Genomic DNA, 22059 nt, shown 5'->3' with positions numbered 1-22059 from the left:
GATGATGAGTCAATGTGAAGTCCCATCGATGGATAAATCCGACTCCTTGACTTGGTACTACGATGTCGATTGCCTTCGAAATTCCAGGCAAACGTATCTTGTCTAATGATCAGTTGACTGCGTTTCAATCATCTGCTACTTACAATACCATCACATCATACATCGAGGTTCTAAATGCTTCTGTGGTGGGTGTGAAGCTTACCGACGCATACTCGCTATCTCTGGTGCGTTTCCTCCTCGAATTTCATCATTGTATCTAATACATTCTTCTTGCGTAAGTTCAGGGGATAAACGCCATCCTCCGCCTGTTGGATCGAATAGAGCAACTGGCTCATGAGACTCCCCCGGTTGAGAACAAGGCATCAAGATTTGGCAACCCAGCCTTCAGGTCGTTCTACGACAAAGTTCAGACTGTTGGTCTTGCAATTCCTCTCCCTTCATGTCTCCTACTTATGCCGTATTCAAGCTGGCACCGTCGTTGCATGCTGATCTCCCCGGCCTAGATCAAAATGCTATACCCGAATTAACTACCTACTTCTTGCAGGCTTGGGGGAATCGAGAACGCATTGACTATGGGAGCGGTATGGAGCTGAATTTTCTTTGCTGGCTGTAAGTCTTTTCATGTTTTTAATTCGCTTGGTCCTCATCACATCTCACAGGATATGCCTAGATCGTCTGCAGGTTGTTACCGCAAGTGATCACACTATGCTTGTTACTTGTGTGTTTTGGAGGTGCATTCTCAAAACAGTTATTTTGTTCATTACTCATTCCTCGTAGATATATTCAAATCATGCGCATACTTCAGTCAACGTATTGGTTAGAACCCGCTGGATCTCATGGCGTTTGGGGTCTCGACGATTATCATTTTTTGCCTTTCCTCTTTGGTTCTGCACAGCTACGAGGCACGTCGCAATCACCTACAGAGTGCAACAGGTCCTGATATTTTCTACTTACAGGACACAAGTTTGTACGACCGAAGGCAATACATGATCCAGAGATCGTAGATGAACTGTCGAAGGATTATATGTACTTCTCTTGCATAAAGTTCATCAACTCCGTTCGTATCTTTCATATCGCATGTTTAGCTGCGATCTCAAGATTTGGATATAGATTAAGACAGCCTCGCTTAGATGGCACTCGCCAATGCTGGATGATATATCAGCAGTGAGTATTGCGGCCCTCGGTAAATTGACTCGCCTGACTTTTTGTGTAGGTGAGAACTTGGGAAAAAGTTAACTCCGGAATGATCAAGATGTATCAAGCAGAAGTTTTAGGGAAGCTTCCTGTCATGCAACATTTCCTGTTTGGATCTATTCTTCCATACGAAGGACCACCGCCTCCATCTTCTGATGAATCGCATCACGGAGGTGGTCACGTGCACGAAGGATGGGGCGATTGTTGTGGTATACCCATACCTAGTGCATTTGCGGCAGTCCAACAGGAGCGAGAGCCAGGAAAGAGGATCGAGGGACCAGGCATCCGTCCTGTACCGTTTGATTGAAACGGAATTTGCGAGGGTGGTTTCCAAGTCATGACAATGCCTCCATCACAAACATCGGTAGGTAACCTAGGTTCAGTGCTATATAAATGTGATAGCAGTGCTCACAGACAACCTGGTCGGCGCGTGAACAGAAGTTGCATTTTCCAGGTAATCGGGTGTGTGTTCTGGTGCGTTTATGGCCGAGTCGGCTTCTTTCAGGCTGTCTGAACATGTTTTATTGGGGACGCGCCGCAATGTATTGTGATACATTCATATCTAATCCATATTCTTGTTTGACTGAAAAGGTACTGCGCGAAACTTTACTTGCAATGACGGCTGTCGGGAAGGCGCGAGCACCACCGGGAAAGGGTTATACCACAGCCCTACATATAAATGAATGAGCAAAAATACAAGGGGAAGATACATCCGCACTCGGAATTCGGTCATCATGGCAACTAGTCGTTCACACTTTTCAACTTTCTTCCAACTCGACAGCTACCACCTAATGTTGAGGACTTCACAGTACGCTCACACTTTGCAAAAGTTCATGTTCCTCTTCCTGGCATGCATTGCCTTAGCGCGCGTTGCAAATGCGCAACGCGTTTTTGCCCATTTCATGGCAAGTCTTTTAGAATCTTTGACTGTATGTCAGGCTGTTGAAAACCTTGTTGCACAGGCACAAAACTCTTATTCATACGCCGAAAGTGATTGGACGAATGATATGACAACCGCTCAGAATATTGGCATCGATGGCTTTGGTGCGTTGTCTTATGTTTCTTAAGCTTTCGATCACTCATGTAGTACGCCTCGTGCCTAGCATTGAACATTGCCGCAAACGACTATGAAGTTGACAGAATCGTCGATGCATATTCAGCTGCGGAATCTTTAGGCTTCAAGCTCTTCTATTCTTTTGATATGTCATACACTTGGCAGCAGAGCGATATGGTCAATATCGTTGCCAATCACTCGTCGAGTCCAAGTACATTTCTCTGGAAAAATACTATACTTGTATCGACATATTCAGGGGAGAGTTATGGAGAAGACTTCTGGGCTAGCTTCAAGAGCGCACTTAAGAGCCAAGGCATCGACATCACACTTGCACCCGCGTTCACAACTTACCGTGACCCTTCGAATGCTACTTCACTCGTGTCTACGTTCCCCTCAATTGGTGGGTTCTTCAATTGGTGGTCCTGGTAAGTAATGTCGCAAAGAGAATGATGACCCTCCCACCAAATGTATCACTAGGCCTGCCGATGTTCATGAAAACTTAACGACAGCTACAGATTTAGCCTACAAATCAGCTGTCTCGTCGCTCAGTGGACCGTACATTATGTGTGAGTAGTTTTTCCCAAATCTTTGTGGCTTTCATTGAAATTCAGTTGAGCTGTCTCGCCTTGGCAGTTTAAGAACCTCGATGGCGCTGGTGATTGGGTAGAATACAGTGACACTCTCTGGAACTACCGCTGGCAGCAAGCCCTGAATGACGTGAAACCTGATATCGTCGAAATCAGTGCTGTACCTTTGTTATTATGTTGGTCATAGCTCATCGTGCTCTAGTAAGTTGGAACGATTATGCCGAATCCCATTACATCGGTGATATCAATCCAAATGTAACCCCTCATGCCGTCGTCGAAGTTATAACTCTAACATGCATTTATGTAGGTGTACCTTGGGACACAAGCCCCACTTTACGTCGATGGTTTCATACATGCTGCTTGGCGAGATGTAGCTCAGTACTATATTTCATGGTTCAAGACTGGTTCTGCACCGACCATTACGGTGAGCCATTTGCTAAATTGCTCTCCAATTTGATGATCTGGGTTTTCTTTTATCGTATAGAAAGATGAAGTCGTCTTCTGGTATCGTGCATGGCCGAAAGCCGTTAGTTGCAGTACTGGATCTCTACCACGCAATGCTGCATACCCTGAGGACGCCGTTTTTGCACTCGCGATGCTCAAAGACACTGCAACTATCACGCTTGCCATAGGTAGCAATACGGTAAATTTCACCGCTGGTCCGGGTGTGACCATGGGTTCTGTACCATTCCCTACAGAGGATTCACAGATACCCTATATCGCGATCAACAAAGATGGCACAACAGTTGTCGACACCCATGGCTCGATGTATGTTAATCAAAGCGGATGTACGTACTACAATTTCAATCCTTTCGTTGGGAGCGTTGCAGAGTGATGTAGAATACAGCCGTAGACCACTGTATGGACAACCGTTTGTTCTATCGTCTCTACCGAATGACGGACTACAGCTAGATTTAGTGAAAACGTCGACTCATCGAGTAGCAAAATGGCGCCTTGATTTGGGCTCGCACAGATCAAGGTCCTCGTCACTAGTGTGCGGCGTCTAAATATCTTCATGCTAATTTCGTAACTAAAACACATGCGGGTTATAATGCAACGTCCAATAAGAGGAATGAAATGTGAACCCAACAGCAGAGCAAGTAAAGAACGTCCTATGGTATTAAAAGAAAGTCAAAAGAGTAGTCGACCCAAAGGCATTCCCTGTCGCATAAGTGTAGTTCGTAATTAGATCTACCATCGAAACATAGCGTTCTGATCGCGTTCTGGTATTATGTAGGAGTCTGTCCGTCCGTCTCGTGTCTAAATACCACCGTCCTATTTCATGCTTGTCTCAGTAGTACTCGGTCAATCGCGGCATTGATTGTCGCCTTTCGTGACGTCAAGTCCATCCCAAATTGTTCTTCGAGCTGACGCCGTATCTCGCGCTTCGTCACGGAGTTGAGGTCGGCAGTGCGAAGGATCTCATGGACAGCATAATCAAGTTCAGCATCACTAGGAACGCCTGGTGCCAAATCCATGTCCTCATGACTGCGTGTGGTCGGTATAGGCATTTCAAGATAGTTCGTTGGCGGCCGCGATGGCATGGGTTGGTACAACATGCCAGCGTCGCTCATGGGCCGCAACTGTGACATCGGTGTATTGCGACCCGATTGGTATCCAGGGGGTGGGATCATGCCGAATTGTGATGGTGCAGGTGAATGGCCACGTGGCTCGTAGTAGGTCTCGCGGCCGTACAACGATGCAGTAGCTGATGGCGCATATCCTTCCTTGTGGAATTGATTGGGAGGTACCCACGAGCCAATACTGTGGTTCGACTCCTTGTCCCAAAGCTCGTTTTCCTGTAAACTAAGATCAGTAACATGACTACAAAGAACTAACACCACTCACATAATCATTCCAAGATTTAAGAGGAATGGCACGTGGGTCGAACTTGCCTTCGTCCTAAAGAAACTTCATCAACATCGTTCCAAATAACAAGGACCAGAAACACCCACATGAACAATCATCTTCTTGCCAGATTCACCCAACACGACACGGGTAGCACCCCAAGAGAAGTCATCCATACGCCAGAACGAATAGAGCGGGAGCATGAGAGAGAAGATCGGGATAGCCAAAATGTAGAAGACCATCCATCCGACCATGTCCCACTTACGCCGGAGAATAAACACGAGGGCTTGTAAACCATAAACAGCACCGATCATAATGAGCGAGATGACCGGGAGAGTTTCCTGCTTAGTAGCGACCTCCACGATAAGATACACAATCTATAACTTTAAATCAGAGTCCGAAGAAAAATCCAAGAGAAACTCGACGCACGTAGCCGACAGTGATAGGCTGGATGATAGTTGAAACCAAATCGATCATGACGACAAATCGCATGGAGAAACAACAGAAACCACAGAGCTGCTCCAAGAACATCAGCTCGCCAAGATTGTGAACCGTCGAGTTGATCCAACGACGACGTTGTGAGAGTAGAATCTTCCAGTCATCAGGCGCTACGGTGAATGCATGAGCATCGCGAACGAATTGGGTCTTGTGCATCGGGAAGTGCCTCAAAAGGAGCGTGGTCAGGTATCGATCTTCTCCGAGATGCAATAAGTTCTTCATGTGCAGGGTATCAACGCGGTTCTGCGAGTAGTCCTGGACCATCTGGTTGGATATCAAAAGTGGTTTGTGGGTATCGGGAGTCCGCAAACGATATAGGGTGAAACAACCAGGCAAACAGGTAACAGATCCGAACAAACTCTCGAAAGCCTTGGCCATATGATGCGAGATGAAGTACTCATAGACCTAGATATCCGTTAGAATTTCGAACCACCCTACAAACCTAAAACAAGCTTGCCTGCATCATGGTGATGATTGACTGCTTCGAGTTCGCTAGCTCAGTTTCACCGCAAACACCAAGCACCTTCTTGTCATGAATACACCTACAGAAAAATAAACATCAATCCCAATTCCCATAGTGACGAACGATGACTTACGCAGAGATCAACCGGTTAACAGAATAAGGCTCCACTGTCGTATCAGCATCGACCGTAAACAGATACTCAAAGAACGTCGGGTTGACACCAATCACATTCTTGATCTGGTGGTACATCTCCAGCTCAAGCGGGTTCATGGGCGTACTGAAGTGAACCTGCGCAGCTCAAGTGTAAGCGCTAATTTCCACCATTCTATGAAAGAACCTCACCTTGTTCAAGAAGTGCATGATCACCATCTGAGAATCACGCTTGCCACGGTTACCAGGCCGCGAACGCTCAGACGGCTTGCCTATCTTCACCACGACCAAGTAAGGAACGACATGCCCAGCGCACTCGTACAAACCAGAGTAGACCTTGCCCATGTTATGCTGCCTTGCACCCTCACCCAACGAGACGAAACTGAGCGGCTCAGGGTCAAGATTAGGATCAGCTCCTAGGATGTCAAGCACGATGCGCGGCGTGGGACGGTCATTTCCAGAACCAACGATATTCCCATCACAGATAACAAGGATAAGTTTCCGCTTGTCATCATATTTGAGTTGCGCCAATGAGTCAATAGTCTTCCGCAATGAAGTCTCGCCTTCTGTATAACAAGGAACCTGGCAAATAACGAATTTGTCATGGTCTTCGGGCGCACGAGGAGACGCAAAGTTGATGGAAGCGATGAATTTGAATCCGATGATGCTGACCATCAAAATAGACAGTGCGAGCAAGATACCCTCTGCGAACTGGCACTGTGGCGAGTTACGGTTGTCCACCATACCGATCAAGAACAAGTTGCGGAGACAGGTACGCTGATTCTCCAGCGTAGTACTATCAAGATTGAGAGAATCGAATTGCTTCGTCAGATCCTGTCCTGAATTGTACTTGAAAAGATCGACGACGGATGTGTCCATGAATTGAGTGTCGATGCCTCCAGGAAGCTGCTCGCCATATGGAGCTTTGACGGCAGGTCCGTAGTTGACGTAGGACGTGAGGTCGTATATCATATCGTTGTAGACACCGAGGGAATAGCCAGAATTGGCCATGTCGCTGATCTCCTGTGGCGTGTAACCCATGTATCCGACGCGATTGTTCCATCGCATGATGGTCATGCTCTCAAAGTACCAATCTGGACGGGAATCATTGGTGAAAGCACGGAAGTCGTGATAAGAAGCATTCGGATCGGTGTCATTGGCAGAGCTTAGAGTCACGTAGGGGCTGACGGAGCCAGTCACGCCATTACACAATGCGGAGACCTGAAGACTGGTTAGAAAGAATCAACTCGTAAACTCATCCTTCTGACCTGAACAGGGAAGATCGCGTCTGATGCAGTACCACCATACGTCTGAAGGATCGTCTTCACAGGCACAATACTAACAACGCGTTGATGCGTAGCCGCAGCAGTCGTAAGATCGAACACCTCCCCCCGAATCGAGGTATACACGTTATTCGGTGAAGCCGTATATGAATGCGACGCTAATTCGGAAGTGCTGAAAACATGCTCTGTGGGGCAAATGATTTCGCCCAGGAAGACGATGACGAAAATAGCGCATGAACAGAAGAACCAAATGATGAAATTGATTGCGAGCTTTTCTCTCCATGCTTGTCGGACATCTTCACGCTTCATTCGGCCGATCCATCTAAGGAAGGGAGAGGGTATCCACCATGTCAGAGCCCAACACATCGCGACCCAGCGACGACGCGCAGAAGATTCCTTGAGCACTTCGGTTGTCTCGCCATCTCCGATCTCACCAGGCAGTGCTTCTTTCACCATGAGACCCTCCTTGTCCGCGTTCTGGAACATATTGCGAGAGGGCGCATAGGACTCAGTACCATAGTTGGAGTTTGAGTCGTCTCTGTTACTTGTGAGGCGGCTGCGGTTGTCAAAGTCGTCGCTGCGGAAAGACTTGCGTTCGTCGTATTCATCCTCGTACAGATCAGCGCGTTGGAAGGGGGATGCATTGGAAACAAGAGGAAGAGCCGGGTCTGAGAAGGCGTTGGCAAAGGGCGAATCCTCACCATTATTGGCACCAGGTGAGTGGTAAGGAGCATAAGGATCGCCGAAGCCACGGACATCAAGTCCAACCTCAGCCTCAGCATCACGAACACGGTTGCGCTTCTGTTCCTCAACATCCGATGCACGAATACGGTCCTCGAGCAAGTGGAACGCTATTTGTGATAGGAAGACCTACAGATATGTTTAAAACGTGTCTGAGCTGCGTAATCAATTCACTTGCCTTGTATTGCCCAAGGACAATATCCCGCTCCTTCAACGATAACGCAGCGCGCGTCTGCTCAACACGATCCCTCGGAGCTCCCTCCGAAATGTTCAGAGCCAAAATTGGATCCCTATACCTTTGACAAAATTCCTCCGGTGTCATGCCCACCTCAAACACATTCACATTGCGCTTCGCGATCTCTGTCAAGCCCATACTGCGCACCTGCCCCTTCACAGAACGACCCTCGAGCTGGTTGGGCAGCTGCGAGTCATTCGGGTTAATGCAGAAAACATACCAATTCTGCGTGTCTCCTAGAGTCTCGAAGAGTGTGTCGAGCGCGGAACGGAACTCGCCTGCGACGCAGGGTGCGCCGTTTCCGGCGGAAGCGGTAATATCGTCGTCTTCCCGATCCTGTTCGTCGTTGCCGTTTTCACGCAGTGTAGGCATGCGCTTGATTGTACCCTTGCGGCGGGTAGAGGGGGCACGCATGGGCTTGACGGGCTGCTGGGCAGCGACAATGGTGTCTTCATTTTTTGGGTGGGCTTGTGTTGCAATGGCCTTGCCCGAGAAGAGGCCTTTGACGAAGGGGTTCATTGAACCAGCACCCTCCGCACCATCAGAAATGCCCGAAGCTGAGCCACGAAGAAGAGAGACGAAATCAGGGTTAAGAGCATCGAGGTTGCGGTCCAAGAAGCCCTCAGCGGAGTAGGTGACAGGGCCGTTGAAGTGATTGACGGTGAACGTGGGGAAACCAGAGCGATCTATGGCACCGACTTTGAATGAGGAGTGGTTGCCCCAACGCTTGCCAAAGGCTTCCACCATCGAGTGATCAGTCTTCTTATGCGAACGGCGAGCCTGGTCATCCATGATGTGGATAAGACCACCCGGCTTGTTTTGGAGCAACCGCACGCATTCAGAGTTATCGAAGTAGGAGACGGTGGGGACAAAACGTGAGATACCCTCGTTCTGGTATTCATCCACGTGAGCCTCGAAGATACGTTTCTGGACGAAGTGTTGTAAGCGCTCATTGGCAAAGTTGACGCAGAACTGATCAAGGGAGTTGGGGCGACTGGTCATGTTCTGTGGCCCAGGAAGATCGAAAAGGCCGATGAATGTGTCAAAGTCTTCACGGCACAGCCGCTGGTTGATATGTTCGTTCAACCATGCGAAGAGAAGGGAGTACAGCGTTTTTGCGAGGTCATCTCGGTTATCAGATGCACCGTCGGGGTCAAGGAAAACAGTGCAAAGCTCCTTCTTCACAAGCTTGGTCTTGTAAGACATTGCGCCCTCCAAAGCACCCGCTTGGACACCCAAGAATTCAGCAACAATGCCAAGAATATCTGTGTTGCGCACGACAGCAGCGTCAACGTCACGACCACGGTCAACGGTGAACTCAAGGTTGCCAAGATGAAGAATGGCAGCGAGAAGTTGGCAAGTCTGAGCGACGTGCCGCTTGGACAAACCGATTGTCTTGAGAGCGACCTTGAGCTGCTCAAAGCGGGTAGCGTCATCATCCCGAACGCCATTTTGGCGTGCTGGGATAGCACCACGCTGACCGAGATAACGGTACTGGGTTTTATCCAAGAGGTGGAGGTGCTGGCGCTCTTCCTGAGTTGCACCTGCCACGAGGTAATAGAAGATATGGAAGTTGCGCTCTCCGGATGGCACAGAAGATACGCGGTTGCGCTCGAGGTAATAGTCCAGGGTCTTGACACCAGAAAGGCGACCACGATCAGTGAACTGCAACTCTGTGTATTTACCGAAGCGAGAAGCATTCGGGTTGAATAGAGTCCGGGCATTACCAAAAGACTCGATGACAAACTCTGCGGCGGGTAATTGGGTAGCGAGTTTGGAACCTTTCTTTCCTGGATTGGAAACGGAAAGCTCAAGAATAGTCTTTATAGCAAGTCTGCGGTTCTCTGATTTTCCGCTTCCAGTCTCACCGCTAGAATGATGGCGGTATTATTTTAGATGATGCAATGCATGCATTGATGGGGGTTACTTGCCTGATGAGAATAGACTGGTCCTGGGTAGTTCGTTTCATGTGGTAGTAGGCATTATTGGCAAGCTGGAAAATATGAGGAGCTAATGGAGACTTGTTCTCCGATGTGTCGCGATACTCTGAGGCATATTTTTGAAGGACAGAGTCGCCGTTGGAAGAGACATACTTGTGGGGATTCACGGCGACGAGAGAATTGGTGCCGATGTTGGTGTAAATCGATTCAGACATGAAACGCTCACGAATACATGAGACAATGAGATCGTCTGATATGGAGGACAAGCCGGAGAGGTCGCTAGCGGCCTCAAGCCTTTGGTGATGTGACATGCCAGCAGACGGGCGGCTCATGGCGAGCGCGTTGTTGACCAATTACCCTGCTAAGGAAGGAAGGAAGAAGAATTGGGTAGGAAAGAAAGGAAAGAAATGCTCTGGCAGACACAGAGAAATACGGAGGTGGATGAAGCAGGGAAAGAAGCGAGTGAGACCCGTTGAACGGTTGTAGCTGAGCAAAGGGAAATTGTCCTATTTCCAGCTAGCCTATGGTTTCCAATTTTCTCACGACGGGCACCTCTGAACTCACATGGCGACACGGCATCACACAGACTAGAATAATCGCTTCAAAGTTGTTGTCGTCGTGGGTAGTGAACTAATAATCATTGCAGCAGGATCCAGGAAATATTTGATTCAAGTCTTTCTTAAACCAAGTTTGCATAACAGACACCACGTGAACCACCAATATCCGTAGAGGAACAGTGACTAGCAAATCTTCGCCATCCCATCCTCAGTCTCCGCAAGGCTAGCTCTCTGCAGCACACTGGGCTTCCTTCCTTCCCCAGCTCTCGCAGCTGCAGCACGCATACGCTTATGTTCTTGTTCCGCGCGTAGTGCATGAGACTTCGTCACATCTCGAGCCAGCGCAGGAGGAATCCCACCTTTCGGCGGTTGCCCATACCCACAAGACAGCCGCGAATTGGCTTTACGGTCTTTGCTCTTGCTCTTCACTCCTGGGCGTTGACTTGCGGGGTGTACGACTCGTGTTCGTGGAAGCTGCGCAGGTGGATGTGTCGATAGCTTTGTTGTGACTCTCACGTCTGCAGGCCGCGTGGCTGGGTATGCTTTGACATGCACCGGTTCATCAGATGCCCGAGGAATGTGGTGTAGGGTTGAATTTGAAACTCGTGAAGAGCACGTCAGATCCTCGTGACTGACCTCGATGTCTTCGCAACCACTGGGAGGTATCCATCCAAGCATAGGAGAGGCATTCCACTGTACGGATGAATCTGGCTGAGTGAACTCTTCCTCGTTCTCATCAAAGTAGTTGAGGTAAACATCCATATCCTCGAAGGGCGCTAGCGGTTGCTTCTCGATCAGTGCATCCTTCACGACGTACTAAATACTTACCTACAGGCTCATCCCAGCTTGACGCCTCTATCCCCGATGACGGGACAGAAACATTGTTTTTACTCCCTTCTAGCGTTGCTTGATCCGGAACAACTCCAGGACCGGAGCACAAGATGTGCGTGAGAGACATTACATTCGGCCGACGCAAGGGTATCATGATGGGCTCAACAACTGCACGCGCTACAGCTTTCGTCATGACCCTCTCATTGGCCTCGTTCTCATTGGCCTCGTAGTCTCTGACAATCTCCGTCAGTCCGCCGGAGCTCGAGGAGAAAGTGGGACGCGTTGGTTGAAGTGTAGTACGCAGCGGTCTCGAAACTAAGAGAGTGGAGAAGTCTAACGAGTGCATGGTATAGACAGTGCTGATCGTTAAAAAGAAGAATACTGGAACCAAAGCCCAATACAAAACGATAGACTTTAACATAAATCGTCAATGTCAGCCCAACGTCAGCCGAGGCATGTCATGTCTGTTGCCCGAGCAATATGTGTCGTCATATCTGGACCTACAGCAAGGCCTTGTAGTCTAGAGGTACGATACTTGCTTTGGGTGATCACAATTGCAAGTGGCCTGGGTTCGATTCCCAGCAAGGCCCAGAAACTTTTGACATTTTTCGCTTACCGAAAGCACCAGCTGCCGTCACTGCCAACGTCGGACATTGAATTTGACGGCATGCTTTACCGGCCTGCAGTACTACATCAAGCAAGGTAACTATAATTATTGACAAAGTCTTCTTTTTCTCATTGGCCAGAGGTAAGGTTAACATTGTCATGACTGAGAATCTCCAATCCGCTCAGCTGGCATCCAAATTCAAACAGTTGTACAGCCTTTCTATCATGACGGCTTGCTCATAGATGGGCTGGTCACAATTCAATTCATCTGAGGACCTGTGTCACCACAGTGAATTGGTGTTGGGCTCCTAACTGGCTATCATAAGATACCGAATCAGACACGCATGAACTCATCAAACCAATTCAGACGCACGTTCTATGTCGATGAGACATCTAACTTTCACTCCTACTATCTTATTCCATCCCAAATGACATTGTGATAATGGAAATTATCATCACGAGTGCCAACTATGCCGCTGGTATCGTCGCAGTTGCAGTTGTAGTGACACTCATCATGTTTTACAAGTCATCCCTTGTAGCGGGTAGGAAGGGATCCCACTTCCACCTGGACCTCCTGCCCGTTGGCTCTGGTGCAATGCTTTGCCTTCTGTGAAGCGAGTTTCTATTCGAGATGTCAAAAGCTGATGCAGAGTGTCCACTCAGCATTGCCAATACGCTGACCGACTTGGTTCGAGAATATGGCCAGATTGTGTCGTTCCGACGGGGTAGCCAAGTGATAATTGTCAGTGGCAGTATTGAAGTATACTGCCCATACCTTGAGCTTCCTCCGACAATGACAAGACATCAATATTTTTACCAGGCAGTGTCTTCAGGAAAGTTACTTCTTCAAGGGAATTCCCTCGCTCTATCTATGCACCATATTTCAGTTTAGACAATATGTGCGTGCTGTATATATATTCAAGATCATCATCAACACCAAGCCATCATTGCAAGAGAAATCGGTGACATATCGATGAACAAATTTACCTCAGTTTCTTACTACTCAAGAGAGCCTTTCTTCCTGCACTCTGGCTGCGACGAAGGAAGACAGTGTGCATACGCGGCTGTTGTAACATGGGGCAGTCATCTAAGTTGAATAGCCATCGACTTGTGACGGAGTCTGGACGGTACAGAGCAATGAAACGTCTAAGCGTTGGCAGTGTGAACATCATGACAACACCCATCAATGCCCATATTTAAAGTCAATCCACGATGGTGTACCAGCAAACACTGATTCCAACGTGAAATTTTTCTCCACCTGCGCGTCAGTCAGGATAAATTCTTGGGGTATACGTTTCGACGTGTCCCCTCCAGGACCTGCAAGCGACATAAGGATCCAACATTGACAGTATAAGGCACGAGCCTTACCAGACGACTTATACTCTGCGAAATACGTGGTGCGTGGAACACTTGTTCTGTCATAAACAAGTTAGCGATTGGTGTCATGGTTTTGCAATCGTGCTTACGCTTTGGACCAGTGGGTGAAACCATTAGGATGAATGCTCTTATCCATGTATGTGCGCAAATATACGGTGACAGCCAGGGGATTCCAGGGGCGTCCTACATAGAGAAAAAGTAACCTTAGTGTCATAATCAAAGTGTTTTCTTCATTTCTAGCTTACCGAGGTAGCAATGGCCATCAGTAACGGTAGTGGTATTTGCATCTGGGGACTGAATAGTGAAATAAAATAAGAATTAAATCAGGCAATCACCAGAAGAAAAAAACTGACGCGGATGATTTTCGAATCAGCGATGAATGCCCCAGTCCTGGTTCCTTCTGTACCTCGCCATGCTACGATACCACCATTACAAGCTCGATTGGCCAAAATCACATTTTGAAACCAGCTATTCCAATAGTTACTCATGGAGTTTATACATATATTGATACATCCTTACGCCGTGCCAAATCCGAAAAGATCTTATCACGATGTCAGCAACTGCAACTAAATCGAGGTCACATGACTCACAATCAGCTTGACCGTATATTATACTGCCAACAGCATATGAATGTGCGCCGGGGCCGGTGAACCACGTATCCTGATAGCTTGCAAAGGAGCAGCCATAGAAAGAAACATTTGCTGATACGAAGGCTACAGCGAGAGCTTGAGAAATCGCGTAATTGGCCTGGATCGCTAAGCTTGTACAGATGTCAGTGTAAGAAATACGTCGAAGCTTACAGCACGATTTTCGAAGTCGATATTATAGGCTTTGAAGTCAATGTTACCGAACTGCTGTCCAGAGCGAGGTGCGACGGTCAGAGTCGCAGTCTCCAGGTCGTTCATCCCAGACAGAAGATGTAAATTGCTCCAAATGTGAACAAGGTTGCGCTGAGAAGCATTCCCAGCTGGGTCGCGAGCAGTGTTGGGATCAAGCTGGCCCTATACAGAAATGTCTCAGTAATCAAATTCTACAGATGAAATGACAGATACCAGAAGAGTGAGCGGCGCAGACCGCGCAACATTGACCCTTTCAAAGTATTCTCCCGCTCCAATCAGAATTATTGCGTCGCCCGTCTCTGGCCTGTGCAAATATCAAGACATAAGACAAAGGACAAATTCTGGTTGCTACCCACAGGGACTCCACAGCAGCTTGGACAGTTTTAAAGCCTGCTCTGCTATCTGTGGGTGACACAAATAGCGTTCCATCTGGGCATCCAGTCAAGGGGGAAGTTTCCGCATTCTGATGTAATTGGCATGCAGAATAGTCCGGGGAGAGGGCGTGAATTTCTACACTCAAACTGGCCAGGAATGCGCAAAGCACTGCAAAGTGTGTCAAATATGGTCCCATTGATATGATATCCAGGGAAGGAGTAATGCTGTATGCCCACCATGGCTCGTCGCGCTTATAAACTCTCATCAAGAAATCCCCACATGAGTCCATTCCCAAACCATGGGGCGATCTTGGCGACCCTTTGTCCGACACTGAATCCCTACGCCGACGCAGCGTGGGAGAGCATCCAAGTCAATATTTTGGCAAACTCATCACGAATAGATTGTCAAAGGGTGGGTCTTCCCAACTTGAACTTAGCAAACCCGACTTAGAGGTAATCATTCCTTTGTATCGAGGCAACCCTGATGGCTTGGAGGACTGCCGTTACTCAGGCCACGGAAAATTTGATGATGAGTTCGGACTCGTGGTGGGCCATGTGGATCAACTATCACTGTTATCGCCGCTAATTTTGATGTCGATTTTCGAGCGTCGGAATCGAGTGGAATTTTGAATCGCCCTGAATCGGCTCTGGAGCCGATTCAACATTCGTCTGACCACCAAGATTGTTTGATATGCCTAAAATTGTAGCTTAAGCGCGATGTATGAGAATTGGAGGTATTCACACTTACAGTCGACTCATGGCCGATTCAGGTTGATGCAATGAATCGTTAAGGTTGACTCCCACTGATGTATACTCACGTTCTGACCATATCCGCCAGTCCGCGGCAGATGCTACCAGAAAAAAGCGGGAGAACATAATTAAGTGATGATAAATCCAGCGTAATTTATTGCAACAAAATTGTTGGCAACCACTATACCACCACGTACGGTAGTACCGAGATCGGCGGCGACGAGGTTCGGATGTTTGAAAACATATGAGGACGTCGGCAACGGAACAACTATAGATACACGGTGATCCAAGCGCTTTATGGTGCCTTCCTGTCGTGGATGTGCTGTCGCCTCATATGTCATGGCAGGCTATGCCCACGAGAGTCAAATTCTTCACTCACAACTGTCTCCACACGGATTTGTATACCATCAGTCTGTGAGCTTCAAAACTCTTTCTTTCGCTCTGTCAATACACCGCAACAACATCTCTTCCGAGATTGCGCCGCCTGACTTAGTGGTGCTGATAAGCTCTCCTCGATCATCTACGATAACCGTGAGCGTCACGTCCATCAGGGGCTCTTCGAATGCAGTGGGATCTGAAAGAACGTGCGATCTAGAAGAAAGCAGGGCATGAATAACACGTCATTGAAATAGCCAGAAGAGAGCGTACGTGTCTAACACTCCAAAAGATGCCGAAGAGAAATTTCGAGTCAATGGTACCGGCGAACGAGTTTTCCGCGAACACGTCGTATGCCCAGTTTCTTCGTTATAGGTGGCTTTAGGCAGCGTAGCTAGCTCGTGTCATCAATTACGTGGCATGCCTCTAGCACGCTGAACTCACTACTTCTAAGCGCGCCCAACATAGCTAGCAGCGCTGCGTCAAACGCATTCCCATCATAATTTATACACGTGCAGTCCACATACAGCGTCCAAACAGCTTTACCGGGGTGGATGCACAACGAAGATAATGAAAGTGCGCCTGAGCTGTGTCGGGAAAGAAGAAAAGACACGAGTTCAAAGTCAAACGCACACACATAACGCAATGACCTACGCGACGAGAGCTTCGTTTAATCTATCAGAAAGGACCTGAGCTTCTTCTGTCGGAGGTCCTGGTTTGAATTTCGGAGAGCAGATTGCGGGTAAATCGATGTTGGGTACTAAAATTTCAGACTAATCAGCCTCTACTGTTTTGTGCGGAAGGAATGAAAGAATCACCCAAAAAACCCTGTTCAGGGCGATCGAGCTCTGGCTCTGCGATTTCCGCCTTGACACCGCAAACGATCGTGGTGTCTCCCATTCGCACAAGAGCAGAGCCATCAGCCGTTGATATTGATCCTGTAGCGAGCACATTATAGTGTAAGCACCGAAAAGCTGGACAAATCACGTACCGACATTCACAGAAACGTTGCGCCATTCATCAAACGTCCGTCCATCTGGCCTGATGTTCTCGGCAATAAACCTTTCGAGATAAACGCGAGGATGCAATCTCTGGAAAATTTGAGCGCGGAGAGTTTCCTCCGCTGCGGAGGAATTTGTGACAGATGAGGAAGACATAGAGGAGCTGTCTATATCGACTCGGATTTGGAAATTTCGCAACAGGCACAGCAGCTTCACTAATTCTATTGCAATTGTAATCGTACAACATATGAATTCTTTGATAGTAACTACAGTACAGATGAGTAAATAAATGATTGTGGTAGTACTACAAATGCGTAGTCGTGAAATGTCATTTGCACCCAGTCAGAAAGCAGAGAGACAAAAGAATATACAGTGAAAGTCGAAAGTTAGCTATCACGGCAGTATGTTGTAGCCGTTAGAACATAAGAAAATGCAATGGTAAAAAGAAACAAACACAACAGTCAGCGAGCCTTTACTCGCTAACCCATTCTCCACCATTCGCAAGTCTGGCAAATAGACCCTTGCCCTCCATGAGACTCTCATACGTGCCCTGCTCGCGCACCTGACCATCCTCGACGACAAGTATACGGTCGCACATCTTCATCACGGGCACCTTGTGCGTCACCATGATAGTAGTCCTCCCAACCTTCGCAGCCTGTATCGTCTCCAGGACAGCCGTCTGGTTGGCAGGATCGAGCGCTGAAGTACACTCGTCCAGAATGAGGATCTTGGCAGGTCGTGCAAGTGCGCGTGCGACTTGCAAGCGCTGCGCTTGTCCACCTGAGATAAGAGATGCGTTCTCGCCGATGAGCGTGTCATAGCCCTGTGGCAGTGACATCACGAATTCGTGGACGTTTGCTGCACGAGTAGCCCGCTCGACGTCTGCGTCGCTCATTCCGTTGTCCTCGCCGACTCGTCCGTAGGCAATGTTTTCTCTGATGCTGGCGTCGAAGAGGTTTGGGGTCTGACTGACGACGGCAACATGATCGCGAAGATAGTTGATATCCGTTGCACGGAGTTCATTGAAGCCCACCGAGATGGTGCCCGAAGTAGGCTCATAGAGACGTTGGAGGAGCGACGCAATGGTTGACTTGCCACATCCAGAAGAGCCTACAATCGCTACGCACTCTCCATCTGCAATGCGCATCGACATCTTGTTCAGGACAGAGACATTAGGGTTGGTGGGGTAAGAGAATGATACATTGTTGAAGACAAGATCACCCTCGATTCTCGGACGGAGAATACCTTGAGACTCGGAACTAGTCGTATCTAGCTTGATAAGCTCGTGTAGATCGTGCGTGGCCAGAACGGACTTGGCAATTTTTTGAGTGAATGACATGAGTTGGGAGCCGATGGAGACGGTGAAGACGACAAGGTTGAGGACTTGACACATCTGGAGGTATGTGTATGTGCCTTTGGCGATGAGCACAGCGCCAACATAGAAAAGAAGGGCCTCTGCCAAGTAGATGAGAGCGCTGGCGACACCATACGAGCACCCCTCGACGAAAGCGCCGCGGACACCAGTGGAAAGGCACTGCGAAGCGGCCTTGTCAAATTGAGCCTGAAGAACAGGCTCAAGAGACATAGCACGAATGCCACGGACGTTGAGAACAGACTAAACAACAAATCAGAACAAGAAACATCAGGCAGTGACAAAAACTTACTTCGTAATACACCCTGGCAACCTCCTCACGAGCCCGCTTATTGCGTTCCTCGCATTTTGCCACAAGGTTGGTCTGTATGCCCATGACTCCAACAAACACAGGCCCAATAGCCAGCCCAACAAATGTCAATTGCCATCCCCAAGCCATCGCCCAGAAAAGGCCAATTATCATCATCGCGCCAACAGCAACAATTTGGCCTACCACGACAGCAATCAACGTACGAGCGTCATCGCCATCCTTGATAATGACTTGGGTGAGTTTAGCTGCACCATTCTCGGGACGGTCAAACCAGCTCTTGTCCTGACTAAGAACACGGGAGAAAGCGATGTCGCGGAGGCGAGTGACCCAACGCATAGCGGAAGTTTCCATAAAGAAGAATTTGGAACCGAGAAGTAGCCCATCAATGGCTGCAATTCCGAGAACGAGACCACCGTAGGAGTTGATCATGCTGGCATCTGAACCACCAGCTGAGACTAAGACGATAAGTTTGGAAAGGAGGAATGAAAATATGGGTGTCATCGCCCCGCTTAGCAGGCAGATGATGAGCCCGACGAAAACGACTGGCTTGGTGGGAATGGTGGGGTACACAGCACGGAGAAGGGCAAAAAGGCCGGGAGCCGGTGAAAGATTAGATTGGTCTTGAGTATTTTCGATTCCAGACAGAGGCACAACGACACTCTGCAGGGTGCCATGGTGCTTGCGCTCCCTGCGCTCCCTTCTATTCGCAGCCTCCTCAGCGCTGCGCTTTAATGCCTGCTTCTCAGTCTCGAATTCCTCATCATCTTCGACCATGCATATCGGCTCCGGCAGAGAGAAGCCTGGGCGTGAGGATGTCGGGGAAGTAGGGGTGAACTGCAGACTGAAACGATGGCCGCCGTATGTGCGGGGGGGAAACGTGACCTCGGGGACGAATATCGACATACTGCTCGGTCTCCGTTGTCTCCCTGCTGCACCACCTTCGAACTCCGGTGTTTCTTCTATGGGCAACGCACTAGAGGGGATAAATCGACTCATTCGCCAGTCCTTGTCTTTCTCTGCCGCTGTAGGAAGAGATGGTGGTGCTGTACCCGATTTTGTAAGCTCCGCAACAACATCGAACATCCAGTTGCCAAGCGTTGCTGTGACGGGGCGCATGCCGCCCAACGTTGGGGCTATGCTCACGTGTCGTTCATGAACTGGGAGCTCTTCGTCTTCCTCCCCTGCGAGGATCGCTGCGATTGCATCGTACTCAGGGAGGTCGTCTTCAACTGCAAGGCCGCCTGTACGAAGCATGCGAGCAAATTCGTCATCTGCGTGCTCGAGATCTGATCGAAAGCCTTGCTCGACCACAGAGCCCTCTCGCATGACGTAGACAAAGTCATTCTCTTCGATTGCAGCAACATCGTGCGTAATGATGATTGTCGTGCGGTGCTGTCGCCATCTTCGAATGGCAGCCAATATAAGTGCACGAGTTGGGGGGTCTAACGCCGATGTTGCTTCATCTGACACAAAAGAACAAAACTAAGAGACCAGGTATACGAGAGAAATGCAAAACTTACCAAGAATCAATATCTCAGGGTCACGAATGCGCGCCCGCGCGATCGCGAGCCTCTGGCGCTGTCCACCACTTAACTGGATGCCTTCCGCACCAGTACCGCTCAATAGCGTATCATAGCCTTGGTCTAAACCAACCACCCAAGACTCAAGCATCGCAACTCTACACGCCTCTTCTACTTCTGCTCTGCTAACATCCTCCGATCGCTTGCCTTTTCCTACTGCGCCGAGAGCCACGTTCTCGTGAAGGCTTCCTGGGAAGACAGGTGCAGACGATGCGCCCTGCGCTACGCCGGCTATGCGGTCCGACACGTACGCGGCGTCAATGTATCGTACATCCTGCTCGTCAAGACAAACATAGCCAGAGTTCGGAGTGTAAATGCCCATCAAGATTGCACCAAGCGTGGACTTTCCGGAACCGCTTGATCCAACGATGAATGTCGTCTCACGCGCGGGGAGGTACATGGTTACGTCGCGGAGCACTTGAACGTCCAGTCGTGCGGGATATGCGAAGCACACGCCAGTCAGGCTCAGTTCGCCATAAAACGATTTCGGTTGGATTTTCCGAAGTTCTTGTAGACGTCGTTTTGGGGGTTGATGTGCTTCAGAGATGATGCCTGCGAGTTCTGCAGCGGCGACCTTGCCCTTCATGAAGGTGATGAGAAGGGGTACGGCCATTTGAAGGTTGCTCGTCGCGATAAGACATGCCCAGAAAACGCTCATGATTTGACCGGGTGTATTCTTGCCTTCGCGGACAAGGTGAGCTCCGAACCAAAATCCTTGTACAAACATTGCCATTGTAACAAACTGGCTCAGGCCGCATGTAAGACCCCAGATGCCCGCAAGTCTATTGGCAGCTGCGCCTACGCGTCCAAGCACACGGGAAAGTACCCGAGTCTCATGTGTAGCTGCGTTGAACGCTTTGACGGTAGCGATTGCAGACACAGCGCGCTCAACGACAGTAGCGGCACTCGCAGTAAAGGTGCGCTCACGAGCAAGGAGAGGACCCGCTAGCACTTGAGAGAACGCTTGAATGATAATTAATGCGGGGGCGGCTGAGAGAATGACAAGGGTGAGGAGCGGCGACCACACAAATGCAAGTACAAGGCTCGTAATGGTGGTGGTTAAATATTGAAGCAGCTGCCCTGCTGCCAGGGACGATGCTGCGCGTACCTCATCGGTTTCTCTATTGGGATTATAGAAAGACAATCAGAATCAAGGGCTCAGACGGATAAAAAAATGCTAACCTGGCAAACTTGGCCATGAGACCGCCAGGCACCTACGGGAGAATCTTCAGACGAGTCTTGCACATGGCCCGCATGTGCAGACCCGTCGATCCCCATCTGAAGATCGAACCATGACATCTCCTTGTTGACGACAGACCGGTAAACGAGCTGTCTAAGCTCCACGACATTGTGCTCGCCAGTGGAAATCCACAAGCTGCTTGTGATACTGCTCATGACTAGCGCACTAAGACTGAGTGCTACGAGCTCGAGTGCTGCGATACCCACACCATGAAGCAGCGCATCCTTGGCGGATTGCGGTGGGTTGGGTGTCAGTGGGAATGCGGCGAAGGCGTTAAACGACTGCCCAACAGCATAAGTCATGAGGGGAGCAATGGCGCCGGTAGCGACAGAGGATAAAACAGCTGGTGTTAGAAGGACCAGCTTCCTTCGCGGAGTGAGGAATGAGAACAGCAGCTTCGTTGATGGCACAGGTACTGCATGAATGTTAGGAATGTCGTGAATTGATGTTGTCTCAGAAACACTGGTGTCATTTTTGATATCAAGTGTCGACGAAGAAGCTGAGTGAATCGACCGAATTGAAAGATCTGATGTTGGATCGTGGTTCTTCATCGTCGCTCTGCACGATGAACTTGCCTCTTCGATCGTCTGAATGGTATAAGGGAGAGAAACGTCGAAAAGCTAGCCTGACGTTCCCGCATTTTTGTTGTTTCAATTGTGGCTTTAGTTTCGCTTCACTATTGTCCTGCCACGTGGGAACACAATCAGACACAATGGACGCTGAAACAATAAAAACTGTTATGTAATCAGGTACAAAGCCTTTGCACAACAATAGACAACAATGGCCTACACCATGCTGCGCTCGGCTCCCACTCATTGTGTTACAAGTATGCGATTATATTGCAGGTGAGTACT

At 49.0% G+C, this 22059-nt stretch overlaps 6 protein-coding genes and 1 non-coding gene across 7 annotated transcripts; 3 read left to right on the top strand and 4 right to left on the bottom strand.

Moving 5' to 3' along the window:
* The first annotated feature begins 19 nt into the window (after positions 1-19).
* On the top strand, positions 20-1668 carry EDB93DRAFT_87825 (Phosphotyrosyl phosphatase activator). Its single transcript, XM_041457785.1, has 9 exons — positions 20-224; positions 285-413; positions 467-609; positions 660-731; positions 778-902; positions 957-1057; positions 1111-1164; positions 1214-1558; positions 1633-1668. Exons 1-8 carry the CDS (start codon positions 63-65, stop codon positions 1499-1501), a joined length of 1074 nt encoding a protein of 357 aa, XP_041301960.1. The 5' UTR covers positions 20-62; the 3' UTR covers positions 1502-1558; positions 1633-1668.
* Positions 1669-2027: 359 nt separating this feature from the next.
* On the top strand, positions 2028-3670 carry EDB93DRAFT_1243326 (glycoside hydrolase family 71 protein; the record flags this gene model as incomplete). The annotated part of the gene is made up of 8 exons (XM_041452127.1): positions 2028-2099; positions 2157-2238; positions 2298-2673; positions 2726-2814; positions 2865-2990; positions 3038-3090; positions 3143-3259; positions 3320-3670. 8 exons carry the CDS (start codon positions 2028-2030, stop codon positions 3668-3670), a joined length of 1266 nt encoding a protein of 421 aa, XP_041301959.1.
* Positions 3671-3978: 308 nt separating this feature from the next.
* On the bottom strand, positions 3979-10491 carry EDB93DRAFT_88086 (glycosyltransferase family 2 protein). Its single transcript, XM_041457795.1, has 10 exons — positions 9985-10491; positions 7997-9923; positions 7063-7947; positions 5987-7015; positions 5778-5932; positions 5639-5723; positions 5113-5586; positions 4791-5060; positions 4684-4737; positions 3979-4634 (listed from the first exon to the last, which is right to left on the bottom strand). The coding sequence occupies exons 1-10, from the start codon at positions 10323-10325 to the stop codon at positions 4116-4118; spliced, it is 5739 nt and encodes a 1912-aa protein (XP_041301958.1). The 5' UTR covers positions 10326-10491; the 3' UTR covers positions 3979-4115.
* A 1399-nt stretch (positions 10492-11890) lies between these two features.
* On the top strand, positions 11891-11971 carry EDB93DRAFT_t104. The gene has a single exon. It is a non-coding gene; the product is annotated as a tRNA-Pro (tRNA).
* A 1199-nt stretch (positions 11972-13170) lies between these two features.
* On the bottom strand, positions 13171-14774 carry EDB93DRAFT_1095120 (carbohydrate esterase family 8 protein; the record flags this gene model as incomplete). Its single annotated transcript, XM_041446663.1, has 10 exons — positions 13171-13304; positions 13356-13402; positions 13454-13547; positions 13610-13658; positions 13718-13832; positions 13884-13905; positions 13955-14111; positions 14165-14365; positions 14417-14507; positions 14560-14774. 10 exons carry the CDS (start codon positions 14772-14774, stop codon positions 13171-13173), a joined length of 1125 nt encoding a protein of 374 aa, XP_041301957.1.
* Positions 14775-15734: 960 nt separating this feature from the next.
* On the bottom strand, positions 15735-16859 carry EDB93DRAFT_1095075 (ribosomal protein S5 domain 2-type protein; the record flags this gene model as incomplete). Its single annotated transcript, XM_041446660.1, has 6 exons — positions 15735-15918; positions 15976-16096; positions 16147-16289; positions 16357-16462; positions 16521-16640; positions 16694-16859. 6 exons carry the CDS (start codon positions 16857-16859, stop codon positions 15735-15737), a joined length of 840 nt encoding a protein of 279 aa, XP_041301956.1.
* Positions 16860-16907: 48 nt separating this feature from the next.
* On the bottom strand, positions 16908-21756 carry EDB93DRAFT_1181002 (P-loop containing nucleoside triphosphate hydrolase protein; the record flags this gene model as incomplete). The annotated part of the gene is made up of 7 exons (XM_041450651.1): positions 16908-18318; positions 18368-19848; positions 19906-21086; positions 21148-21155; positions 21184-21571; positions 21596-21667; positions 21698-21756. The coding sequence occupies 7 exons, from the start codon at positions 21754-21756 to the stop codon at positions 17176-17178; spliced, it is 4332 nt and encodes a 1443-aa protein (XP_041301955.1). The 3' UTR covers positions 16908-17175.
* Positions 21757-22059: the final 303 nt, after the last annotated feature.

Source organism: Suillus bovinus, assembly GCF_016758785.1.
Source record: "Suillus bovinus strain UH-Sbo-P2 chromosome Unknown EDB93scaffold_109, whole genome shotgun sequence".
In the NCBI taxonomy this organism is placed as follows: Eukaryota; Fungi; Basidiomycota; class Agaricomycetes; order Boletales; family Suillaceae; genus Suillus; species Suillus bovinus.
This window is presented reverse-complemented; position numbering and strand designations above follow the sequence as displayed.